The sequence below is a fragment of the Culex quinquefasciatus genome, chromosome 3 (assembly GCF_015732765.1).
Source record: "Culex quinquefasciatus strain JHB chromosome 3, VPISU_Cqui_1.0_pri_paternal, whole genome shotgun sequence".
NCBI lineage: Eukaryota > Metazoa > Arthropoda > Insecta > Diptera > Culicidae > Culex > Culex quinquefasciatus.
Genome location: NC_051863.1, coordinates 168,697,888 through 168,710,496, shown reverse-complemented (window position 1 = coordinate 168,710,496; position 12,609 = coordinate 168,697,888). Strand labels below are relative to the sequence as shown.

The 12,609-nt window shown below is 36.9% G+C and overlaps 1 protein-coding gene across 5 annotated transcripts in view; it reads right to left on the bottom strand.

Moving 5' to 3' along the window:
* LOC6040591 (bifunctional heparan sulfate N-deacetylase/N-sulfotransferase) overlaps positions 1 to 12,609 on the bottom strand; it is a 366,151-nt gene that overhangs the window by 1,690 nt on the left and 351,852 nt on the right. For all 5 annotated transcript variants that reach the window (XM_038266169.1, XM_038266170.1, XM_038266168.1 and 2 more), the window contains one exon: positions 3,833 to 5,681. In XM_038266169.1, coding sequence (XP_038122097.1) covers positions 3,833 to 5,681 — 1,849 coding nt within the window. The remainder of the gene's footprint in view (positions 1 to 3,832; positions 5,682 to 12,609) is intronic.

Below are 12,609 nucleotides of genomic sequence, written 5' to 3'. Positions count from 1 at the left end.
TCGGTTAAGGTTTAAGGGTTAAGTTAAAGATGAAAAAAATCTTTCATACAAAAACGTCTTCTTTAAATCGCTAATAACTCAGTCAGGGTTAACTCGGATCGTTTTGTGGTCTTCGACAAAGTTTTTTTTTGTTATACATTTTTACATAAGAATTTCACACTTGACAATGATCCGACACAGTTAACACAACCTTTATGTCACCATACTTTCTATTAAATTACCAAATCCGGAGTTTTTTTTTAAAAGGTCCTATAAAACAAATTTTCATTTTTTGCTTTTTGAGTGTTTTTTAATACCCCTGATTCAAGGCGGTTTCAAAAACACCCAAAAAGCAAAAACTGAAAATTTGGTTTATTGGACCTTTCAAAAAAAAACTCAAGAAATGCTTTTTCTCAACATTTCATCACCTCACTAGATTTTTTAAGACGACATTAAGCTCAACTATAGAAAAGACAGCGATTTTTTTCGTGATTCAATTTTCGATGATTCGGTTATCCAAAGTTATTTTTCCCAAGGTCTTCGGGTAATCGAGTCCATTAGGGTGCACCCAATGATACCAGAGCCTACCCAGTTAACTCAATCCGAATTCTAATTAGAATCCTATACGAATTCGGTTTCAAACGCAAACGTGTTCGAACCGGTTGTTGCGTTTGAAACGGAATTTGTGTACGATTATAATTAGATTCCGTAACAGAAAAAGGCAGGATTTGACTGGGTAGAAGCAGGCGGATTTTTTTTTAAATGCATAAATGACTTTTTTAAATTACTAATAACTTTTCAGGGACGAATTGAACAGCTGTGGTATGTGAGCAACAAATTAAGGAAAAATTGAGGTTTCATACATTTTTCTGATTTTTCTCATACAAACATCACCACTTCACCTTTCCGAGTATCAATGGGCAAATGTTGCCCGATGTTGCTCATATTTGGCTCAGAGTCCTAAAATAGCACAAGAAGCAATAATCAACTTGTGGAACCAGATTTTTTTTTTTTAAAGTTCCATATTCTGGGCACCCTACTCTGCACACAAAAAAAGGAAAAAATTAGTAAAATAAGATTAAAATTTTTAGAACAACATATGAGTCATGGATTTCCTATGCAGATAGAATCTTTTGAAAATTTAATCTAGAGATAAATATTTAAATTTTTCGTTGAATCGGGCAATTTTTTTACCAAAGAACTTCAGCCTGCAAGCATTTGCATTGTTTACCGCAAACAATTTGGCAAAACGTTTAACACAAAAAAGTGCGTTTTTGTTTGTCATAGTCTAATACCTCCTTAAGCGAAAACTTTGTTACACTCTGTTTATGAAAATATGTTTTAACCCTTGAATTTCGAAAAAAAATATTTTTAACTTTATTATGGGAAAATGATTCTGAGGACCATACGAAAATTATAGGCTACAGAGCAACTCTCTACGAAATCGGCCGATTTCGACCATTTTTATTTTTTGTATTTTTGATTTGACTTAAACTCCCTATGACCAAATAAGTTATTTTGCGTCATTGGTTCACCCATACAAGTCTCCATACAATTTTGGCTGCTGTCCATACAAAAATGGTATCTTCACAAAGCTCAATTTCCCAAAATACATATTTTTTGATTTTCGAGATTTTTTTATATGTTTTAAGGGACAACAATCCGCAACTTTTGAGCCATAGAGAAACATGGTCAAAAAATCTGCCGCCGAGTTATGAATTTTTGAAAAAAATAGTGATTTTTGGAAAAAATCGAAGTTTCATGCAAAAACAATCGACTTTACATCAATTGACAAGTTTGATTTTAGCGAAATATTTGCAGTTTTTCAATTTTTAAAAATAGCGACCATAAGTGACCATTTCTAAAAACATTTTTTTTAAAAGTTCAGAAAATTTGTTATAAAATTGTCTAAGGGATATTAAAGATTGGACCTCGGGTTGCTGAGATAGAGCCGCTTTAAGAAAATGAAACACGAAAATTGAAGTTTTCTTAATCGCACCAAAACAACCCACCATTTTCTAATGACGATATCTCAGCAACTAATGGTCCGGTTATCAATGTTAACACATGAAACATTCGTGAAATTTTCCGATCTTTTCGAAAAAAATACTTTGAAAATTTTTAAATCGAGACCAACATTTTAAAAGGGCCAAACATTGAATACTACGCCCATTTAAAATGTTAGTCTCGATTTAAAAAATTTCAAAATATTTTTTTCGAAAAGATCGGAAAATTTCACGATTTTCAATGTTAACATTGAAAATCGGACCATTAGCTGTTGAGATATGGTCATTAGAAAATGGTGGGTTGTTTTGGTGAGATTAAGAAAACTTCAATTTTCGTGTTTCTTTTTCTTAAAGCGGCTCTATCTCAGCAACCCGAGGTCGAATCTTTAATATCTCTTAGACAATTTTATAGCAAATTTTCTGAACTTTAAAAAAAAATATTTTTAGAAATGGTCACTCATGGTCACTATTTTAAAAATTGAAAAACTGCAAATATTTCGCTAAAATCAAACTTTCGGTGGCTATATCTTGAAAACGGAGCCCTTTATCAAAATATCTGTAAAGTACTTTTCGATTGCATTCGATTGTTTTTGCATGAAACTTCGATTTTTTCCAAAAGTCACTATTTTTTCAAAAATTCATAACTCGGCGGCAGATTTTTTGACCATGTTTCTCTATGGCTCAAAAGTTGCGGATTTTTGTCCCCTAAAACATATCAAAAAATCTCGAAAATCAAAAAATACGTATTTTGTGAAATTGAGTTTTAGTGAAAAAAAAGTTGATAAAAAATCTGCAAATTTTTTTTACGTGTACCTATTTTTTTCTCAAAAGTCCTCAACAATACCTACAACTTTGCCGAAGACACAAAATTGATCAGAAAATTCACTCAAAAGTTACAGCTGTTCCAGCAATAGTGACAGGTTTTTTGCGAGTTGTTTTCCTGTTTTCTGTTTCCTTTACAACCAACTTTATTTGTATCTATTGTGATAAATGCCTTATACACAGCTGAAAGGATCCCCCAAAACCCCATTTAAAAGGGTATCGAAAATGTACTGATTTTGACATACCCTTTTGAAAGGGTGACGCCGAGTGAATATGAAAAAAGGATAGAAGTATCCTTTTGAGGGATACTTCTGATTTTGAGTGCATAATCTAACTAAAAAAAATAACATAAGGGAGAGTTCTTTTATTACGTAACGCAAAATTTAGGATTTTTAACCCCCCTCCTCCCCCCCCCCCTTCGTAACAAATCGTAACAGATGAGCGATCCCCTACCCCCTATGTAACGCGTAACACACTCCCCCCCCCTCTCCCAATTTTCGTAACATTTCGTAACAGACGCCGACATTGGTTCGAATCTCGCGGCGGGCACTCTTAAATTCTTTGTGTAAATATGGGTATCCGGCGCCGTCGCTCCGTGCCGTACTCAAACAGTTAGGAGCCCAGAGCGGCGAAGTCCTTGTAGATAAAAAGGAAGACACTAGTGGTTAGTACTAGCAATAGTGGCCGACAGCTATAAAGTCAACTTCGTTCATCAGTTTCCAGGCACTTTTCCATTTTCCAATTGTTTTTAAATATGACCCCATCAATACTCTTAAGTCATTTAGAATGTTTGAATCCAAGATGGTGGCCAAAATGGCGGTGATGAAATGTTGAGAAAATGTATTCGGTATTGTTAGTGGCAATCAACCATAATTTTTTTACTAAAATGGAATCGAAGAACTTAAATAAAGGTATTAAAGGTAAGCAAACAAAGTTTTGAGCATCGGATTTCATATAAAAAGTGCGAATAAACAAAACATTTTGTTGGAATCAAAAATTGAACTAAAGAGAATAAAGTAACTCACCTGAAAGAAGCTGTAATTGTTCGCGATCGGGTCGCCGTGAGCCTTGATGTGCTGGTACCAGGAGTAGGCTCGCTTCGCCGGCGAAATCAGTATCGTGACCAGCTTGGCGTGCGGCAAAAGGGCGTGCGCCCGCTTCGGCACCAACTCCCCGTCAAAGTACGTGGCCGACTTCTCGAACATGTACCGGCCGCCGGTTCCGTTCGGCTGCACGGGGAAAAAGTTCTGGTACCAGTCGAGGCCGCGGTAGTAGTTGTTCCCGTTGAAGAATTGAATCTCCTCGAAGGTGTCCGGGTTGGGCAGGTTGCTCGCGACCGACGGGTGCAGGCTGAGGAAGGTGTACAGGGCGGTGGTTCCGGTTTTCTGCGGTCCGATCACGAGGAATTTGGGCAGTGTGTCGCAGCTTTTGTTGCGGGACCAGATTTTGATGTGGCGCTGGTCGTCGCACGGGTTGCCCCAGACGGGGTCGGTTTCGTCCGGGTGGAGCTTGAAGTAGGTTTCGCCGAGGAGGAGGGGAGGGGCGGAGGTCAGTTTGAGGTTGGTCCAGCAGCGTAGGAATTTGATGACGGATTCGAAGGTGTACAGGGCAAGGCGATCGCTGCCGTAGTTGGACATGTGCGTCATGAAGATGTTGATTGGGTTGTAGACGATGGTTTGGAAGAGTTCTCCGCCCTGGATGGATTCGTCGAGTTTGTCGCGTCCGCCGGGGTAGCGGTCGATGTACATGGTGTGGGTGAAGAGGCCGCAGGTTTGTCGGGGGAGGACCATGATGTTGCGATGGATGAAGCCACGGCGGAGACGGGCTGGCCTTAGGTGTGGGTACTCTTCGGTGGACGTGACCCGGATGTTCCAGACCTTTTTCCAGGCCATGTAGAGGAGTTCGTGGGCGGGGTAGACGCCCGAGTGATGTGGTGAGACCGAGTAGCCGGAGTCCGTTGGGATGCCCTTTTCGTTGGCAAAGTCTTTGTTCAGGATCATGTCGTTCATGAGGGTGGTGAGGTTGTCGTAGAGATGCGGCTGTTGGTGGTTCCACATGTGCGAGAACCAGTTGAACTGATCAACGTTACGGAGCAGCATGTCGTCGCCGAGATTTTCTTCGTGCGTTCCGTGGTGGAAGTACTTGCCGGAGAAACCAAGGTTAAAGCGGAATCCGGGAACCAACCCCGCTATCCGGTTCTGGGTCGCAATCAGCGCATGAACATCGTCTGGTTTCAGTCGGGTTCCCTTCTCTCCAACGAAAATGTCGTCGACGTCAATCAGAATCCTTCGCTCCAAGTTTAGACTCAACTGACCGTGGCTAAGGTAGGACAACGCGTCCAAAAACAGCAATCGATGCAACCAAAACCTCAATCCAGAACCGAACAGCACCCGCTGAATTCCGTCAACTCTTCCGTGATCCTGAATGACCGTGGCCAACGGTGGCTGTATCAGCCCATCCGTCGGGTAGTCCTGGTTGTTCCGTTGCGCCCACTCCAGCGGTTCATAGCTACTGTGGTTGTGCTGAAATATGGCCCAATCTCCCCCCGGCAGTGGTCCCCACGCGGTATCCCCGGCCCGGGTTAACCGCAGTACCGGCGATCCCGGGTTCAAACTGGCGTCCCTCAGTCTCAGGTTCGTGTGCACGTACAGTGGGAACCCTCGGAGTTGGGCCCCAACCAAGGTTTCCTCGCTGGGCGCCACAAAGCCAATGATTCCTACCGAATAGTCTCGGCAGTACTTGTCCAGCAGCTGCCGGTTCCAGTTGTCCATTTGCAGGTACTTTTCCAAATTTTCGAACACAATAACACCGTACCGACCCTTGTCTTGGATCGTGAGAACCGGGACATTTTTGCCGGCCACCTCGATTTTATATCTGAAAAGAGAGAAAAGAGGGAGTTGTTATTAGTACTCGTCAAAAGATGGCGCTGTCCGCATCTAGGAGAAACAATAGCTAATAAAGCCCGAATAGTGTCGACCCCGGAAAAGTGATAAATTTGTTCTTTACAACCTCCTTCAAATGAAGCCATCCTTCTGCAAATGGTGTGAAACGAGGCACCTCTTCCACCTGCACCCATATAATTAATCATACAACGAGCTTAATTAGCATAAATTGTTCCGTCCCCCTCTTCAACAAAGCGGCAAATGGGTGTCATTTTGGTTACACTCTAATTTCCGCCCCCTTTTTTATCGATCCTGCCGGCAGGTTGAGCAAACGAGCAAGAAATGGAGTCGAACTTTCGAGCAGAGGCACTCAATTAACATAATAATAAATCAAAAGTTTTCCAATAATGGGAAAGCACTCGACAATTGCTGCTGCTCTCCCTCTCTCTCTATATCCTTTTGAGAAGAGGAGGTCCTTACGGCTCTTCTTTTTAGCTGTCTTCAAGGAATTTGACTTTGTGGTAGTGTGATTTATGTGTGCAGTCGGGGAAGAGTGGTTTACATTGCTGGAAGGACTTTGTGGTGGCCTCTGAAGTGCCGCTCGAACTTTGGACTTTAAGGAAGAAACTTGAACAAATTGGCAAGTGAACTTAAGTATGATCTTTTGGTCTGAACCATATGGCTTCAGCTTTCGCTCGAGTGATGGATACATTCTCTGAGCTCTTGTTCAATTAAGGCAATCGTTTCCGAGAAGCTAAATTTTCAATTTTGTTATGAGTTTATCTTACAGCCATCCCGAGCAGACGGAAATAATTTGGGAATAACATTTTTTGATATTGGAAAATAACATTTTATGTTATTTATAGCAAGATTTGTTATTCGTCGTTTTGATTTTTTTGTTACTGGATTGTTAATGTAATAACAGACTTATTACATTTTGAGTTATTCTTCGAACTTTGTTATAATTTTCTGTTATTTTAATAACTAATCCAATCATCCCAATAACAATTGGAGGTATTTTTCCATAACAAAACATGTTATTCCAAAGTTGTTTTGCCTTTCAACCAATATCAGACCAATAACAAATGTGATGTGAAATTAACTGTTATTAAACCCTCATGCAAAAATGGATTTTCAAAAAGATTCCACAACACTTACTGTTATTTTAACAATATGTGTTATTGAAATGGCATGAATATTGTTATTACCGTCTGCCCGGGATGTTTGGGAATCCTTTCCTTCTAGGAACGGAAATTGTAGAAAATCAACACCGCCTTCTTCCACAAAGTAAAACGTACGGGCTCAGTCACTCGTGATAATGCAACCCACGAAGATTAAGGGGGAGCATAATTTGCTAATGTGTTTTAGAACAAATTATTTACTCATTTGCAACCCCCAACTCATCCTTCATCCCAAGCCTCCCCAACACACAAAAAAGACGACCATCCTTCCGAATAATGAAATCCTTAAACTTTACGACTACCCTCCTATGAAAATCCCTTCTCCGTAAAATTCACTCAAACATCAGTCAGTCACATGTTTGTGGCACGAGCATCCTTTTCCCCGGCAGTTTAATTCGAAATGCTAAATGTGCGATTAATTTAGTCCCTGGTGTGTATGTGTGATGCCCACCCACGCATTCCCCAAAGTCAACGCCAACGGATATCACGAGCACGAGGCGGCTCATTTCGAGTTTGTTTTGGAGGGGTGGATAGGATAGGCATCAAAGCTTGAGTGGGTGACTTCGGGTTGCTACACCCGAGTAGAATGGAGCGGAAACTTTTTAACGAGGTTTGTGATTTTTTAGCTTTTTTTTTAGTCATGTACAGTATTCTTGGTAAAGGAATGTATTTATAAAAGTTACAAATTTGTTCTCAAGCGTGAACACCAAAGCTCACAAATTTGGTATTTCCCGGGCAAACGGTAATAACAAAATTCGTGCTATTTCAATAACAAATAATGTTAAAATAACAGAATTCGTTATGGAATCTTCTTGAAAAATCCATTTTTGCATAAGGGTTTAATAACAGTTTATGTTATCATAACAAAATTTGTTATTGGTCTGATATTGGTTGAAAGCGAAAACAACTTTGGAATAACATTTTTTGTTATGGAAGAATACCTCCAACTGTTATTGGGTTGATCGGATTAGTTGATAAAATAACAAAAAATAATAACAAAGATTTGTTCGAAGAATAACTAAAAATATTATTAGCCTGTTATTACAATAACAATTCAATAACAAAAAATTGATGACGACGAATAACAAATTTTGTTAGAAATAACATAAAATGTTATTGGCCTAGTACACTCAAACCCCGATGGTTTGACACCAACTGTTGTCAAACGAACGGGGTCATTTTTTAGTTTGACACCCTTTTTACACTGAGTTCACACACACTACCAAACGTTTGTTTTGATAGTTTGCGTGAGCGCCGTGTAAAAAGTGACAGTTCGTCACTTTTTAGTTTGACTTTGACCAACCATCGGGGTACAAACTAAAAAAGTGTCAAACGAAAAAGTGACCAACCACCGGGGGTTGAGTGTATTTTCAAATATCAAAAAATGTTATTCCCAAGTTATTTCCGTCTGCTCGGGTTGGCCGAGTATTATTAAATAACAAAAAATGTTATTCCCAAGTTATTTCCGTCTTCTCGGGTTATCAAGCATTGTTTTAAGTCAATTTAATTCATCAGCTCGGGAAACCAAAATAATCCTATACATAATACATATAATAGATATCGTTAGGAAGTAAAGGATTCACACACACAGAGCCCTGTATTTATCTTGTCAAGATTGTTCTGTTGCTGGCTCTGCTGAATCTTCTTCGGCACAGGATATTTGGTTATGTTTTGGTTTTATCGGCGGTCTAAGTGCGAAAACACAGAATATTTTTGTGGATCTAAGATTCTCACTATATTTTTTTTTGCATTCCTTTGACAACTTTCTTGCATATTCCCACACAGAAAAAAATGAGGAAATGGTGACAGATTTTGTATAAAAAAAATGATTAATTTTACTCCCAAAAAATGATGAATTTTCATCAGTTTTGATGAATATTCATCAGGTTCACATTTTTTATGTAATATTAATCAAAAAAAGAGGTAATATTCAACCAACCAAATTTTCAGCATTCCAAAATTCAACATTTTTTTCTGTGCGGTCGAGCTATTTCGACTCTGTCGTGCTATTTTGCCGCACGTCGCTTTGTTTGACCTTGAATAAACGAAAAATAAAGCACTCAATGTAAACAATAAAAAACACGTTTTGTTTGGTTGACCATTTTGTGCATTGTCCTGAAATTTGGTTGAATTCGGTTGCTGGAGTCCCGAGTTATAATTGAAAATGTTTACGCTAGTCGAGCTCGTACTTGTGTCAAACGCGTTCTGACCTGAAATCCCTTAGGCCAATTGTCGCACTTGCATACATTTTCAGGCTGTGTTAAGCACGACGAGATTGAAACTTCTTAAATGTGAAATGTGACAACAATGCACGGATTTTTTTTCAGTTTTTATTGAATGTCTCAGGATTTGAATCGAATGTTGAGGATCTGTGAAGGTTAAAAGGTGAGGCAATGTGAGCTACACAAAATGGCGATCTTAACTTATTTTGGCCCAAAATGCACGTGCGGCAAGATGCCACGGTCACGGTCAACTTATTATCACCAAAAAAAAGTTCTCTTAAGTGCTGAAATGTTAAAATTTTTAGCACTTGCATGAAAAAGTTATTCTTTTTGATTACTTTTGTTTTGATTTTAGAGATGACCAAACGTACGGAAGCCAAACTTAAACATCAAAATTGTGTGTGTACTTTTAAGTGTGTTAACTCGTTCAAAAACTCGATTTTTCTTCAGCTCTTGTCATATTTGCATTCGTCTCGTACTGAAAAAAGTCATTTTGTTGAAATTTGTTCAATAAGCTACTATTTTTACATTGTAGCTCACATTGTAGGATTTTGTTTTATTTAATGGATCAATTCTCCGAGATTTCGATCATTTAGTGATTTTCAACTTCACTTTTTGTCACTGAAACTTGATTTGCTAAGACTAAGTTAGTAAGTAATAAAAATTGTGTGTTTTTGAAACATTATTAAATAAAATTTTCAATTTTGAAGGAATTTTCAGTAGAACCAAACTCATACAAAATGTGAAAACTTTTGATTCATGCTTCGAATTCAATTTAAATGCAATAAGAATCAATAATTTTATTAGCAAAACTATTGTTAACGAATTTCAGGAAAAATTCTGACTTTTTAGCAATTTTACCTAAATTTGTTTTTTGTTAAAAAGCTTTTAAACTTATTAAACTAAAAATAAACATTGATTTTTTTTGTTTTTAAAAAATATATCAGCAACCTTAGCGATGGTACATTCGACGTAAAAATACAATTTGAACACCTTTAACCTGATTTTAACAACGAAAAATATGACTATCAAAGTCACCCCGGTATATAAAATATGAATTTTCAACGCAACAATTTTTTTAACACTTTGAAAAAACTTTTTTTTCAAAAATTGTACATGGACCTTGTGTGACCTACCTTAGTAGTCCTTTCCTGATAAAAATATTCCAAAAATGGATTAAAATCCTATCAATATCGCCCTGGTTTACGGTATTTTTTTAATATTTATTTTTTTAAATTAGTATTGAAACAAATATTCATAGGGGAAGGTGGGTCAAGACGACCATAAGGGGCAAGAGGAACAATCGCTCGAAAGGCCGTAATTTTTAGAATTTTGATTATTTCCAGTATGAGGAATTGTTGCTAGCAATGCAATTAACTGATTCTACTACCACATATCCGCCAAAACGACGTACACGCCAGGGGGCGTAAGATTTAATTAAGTTTTTCTCTAAACCTTTGTTTTCTTATAATATTTGGAAAGTACAAAATAAGGCTTAGGGTTCGTTTTAAGGCTCATTTTATCAAAATGCTATTTTTCCTAGATCAGTAGTGTCCCTACACACAAAAAAATATTTCCGAATGTTACATCATTTATGATGTAACACTTTTGCACGTCATTAAACATTTAAATTTAAATGCAATTTGATGTAAATTTGCAACAAATTATACGTAAACACGTGCTTTTACGTGTGATTCAACCGTTTACGTCGAATCTCAAGTTTACATCAACTGAGTTTACATGAGATTCATTTTTTCCGTGTCGAGTAAATTCACATATTTTTTTCTGTGTACAAATGACTTGCATCTTTTATAAAGTATGATTTAACTTTTAGTTATTTTTGTTGAGAGTTTTCAAAAAATCTTGTTCAGGTGGGGCAAGTGTACCATATGGATTTTTAGTATGGAAAAAATTACGAATTACTGCAACAACATATTTTTTGGGAAAAAATACATAAAAATACTTAAAAACTGGTAAACAATTGTTAAAAAAAATTGTCCATGCAAAATATAGTGATATTTTTAAAATTTCCTTTTTTTCATCTGAGTAATATTTTTTTTCGTAAAAACGATCAATTTTTTAGTAAAATATTATTATTTAATCTAAAAATTAAAGAAACGTTTCAAATACATTCTAATCTGATGTATCTAAGTGATAACAGTTCACTTGTTAGCAAATTGACATGTTGTTACATGAATTGTTCCTCTTGCCCCAACGGGTTGTTTGTCTTGCCCCACTAGTTGAGAAGAACGTACGGAAAATCAAAATTTTTAAATCAGTTTTTTACATGAAAAAAAACAGGATTTTTCTTGGGATTTTTTTAAAACTTTTTCTATCAAAGTCTTAGTCAAGACCTGGAATAAGATGATTATGAAAAATCCGAGAGATTTTTTAACGTTTTTGATGGGTTATAACTAGCATTTCCTTATCTTGTTACACTTGCCCCACTTTCCCCTAACTCGGGCAATTTTTTTGCACGTTCTGGAAATTTCTTAAAAGTTGGCAAAAAAATGATACACGGTTAAAAAAATGGGTGATTTTTAATTTCACTAAATTAGTCACTAAAACTTGGTAGGCAAAAAAACACTTTTTTTTTTTATTTGATTTAGGGGACATCAACCCTAAAACAAATCAAAAAAATAAAAATTGTGTTTTTTTGCCTATCAAATTTTAGTGACTAAAGTGAAATTAAAAATCACCAATTTTTTTTAACCGTGTATCATATTTTTCAGTGTTTTTTTTTTCAAGTTTCAGCCGGATTGAAAAATACAAAAATGAAAATTAAAAACGTTACTTAATCCACCTTTAGGTGGTTGGTGCCTTCCTCTCATTTATAGTGATTCCATCCCGCCTAAAGTGTTCACATGTTTATGGATCTCCCCTAACGTTCGCAGCACCTGAGAGGTCCTAATAAAAATAAATGATGAGTAAAAAAACAGACTACATACAGACTTTTTGTCAAGATTATACAGACACGGCCTTTGAGGAAAATGGCATCCCTCTACACGGCTTTTTCGTGGCGATCAGGTTGAGGTTATGTGAATTCAGACCATTTTTTAAACTGCTTGTAATTTAAGATAGGTAAATCAGATCTTGAAAATTCTTAATCCACCTAAAAGGTCTTTTCATATGCTTTCTAAAAATATATAACATGTGAGAGTTTCATGAAAAAACCACCCTTTTTACCATAATTTTAATTTAATATGAAACAGTTTTTTTAACATAACTTTTTAAATAGGGGAAGGTGGGGCAATACGACCATATGGGGCAAGAGGAACAATCGCTCCTACGGCCGTAATTTGTACAATTTTGATTATTTCCAGTATGAGGAATTGTTGCTAGCAATGCAATTAGTTGATTCTACTACCACATAACCGCCAAAATGACGTAAACGCCACGGGGCATAAGATTTAATGAAGTTTTTTTTCGAAACCTTTGTTTTCTTATAATATTTGGAAAGTACAAAATAAGGCTTAAGGTTCGTTTTAAGGCTCATTTTATCAAAATGCTATTTTTC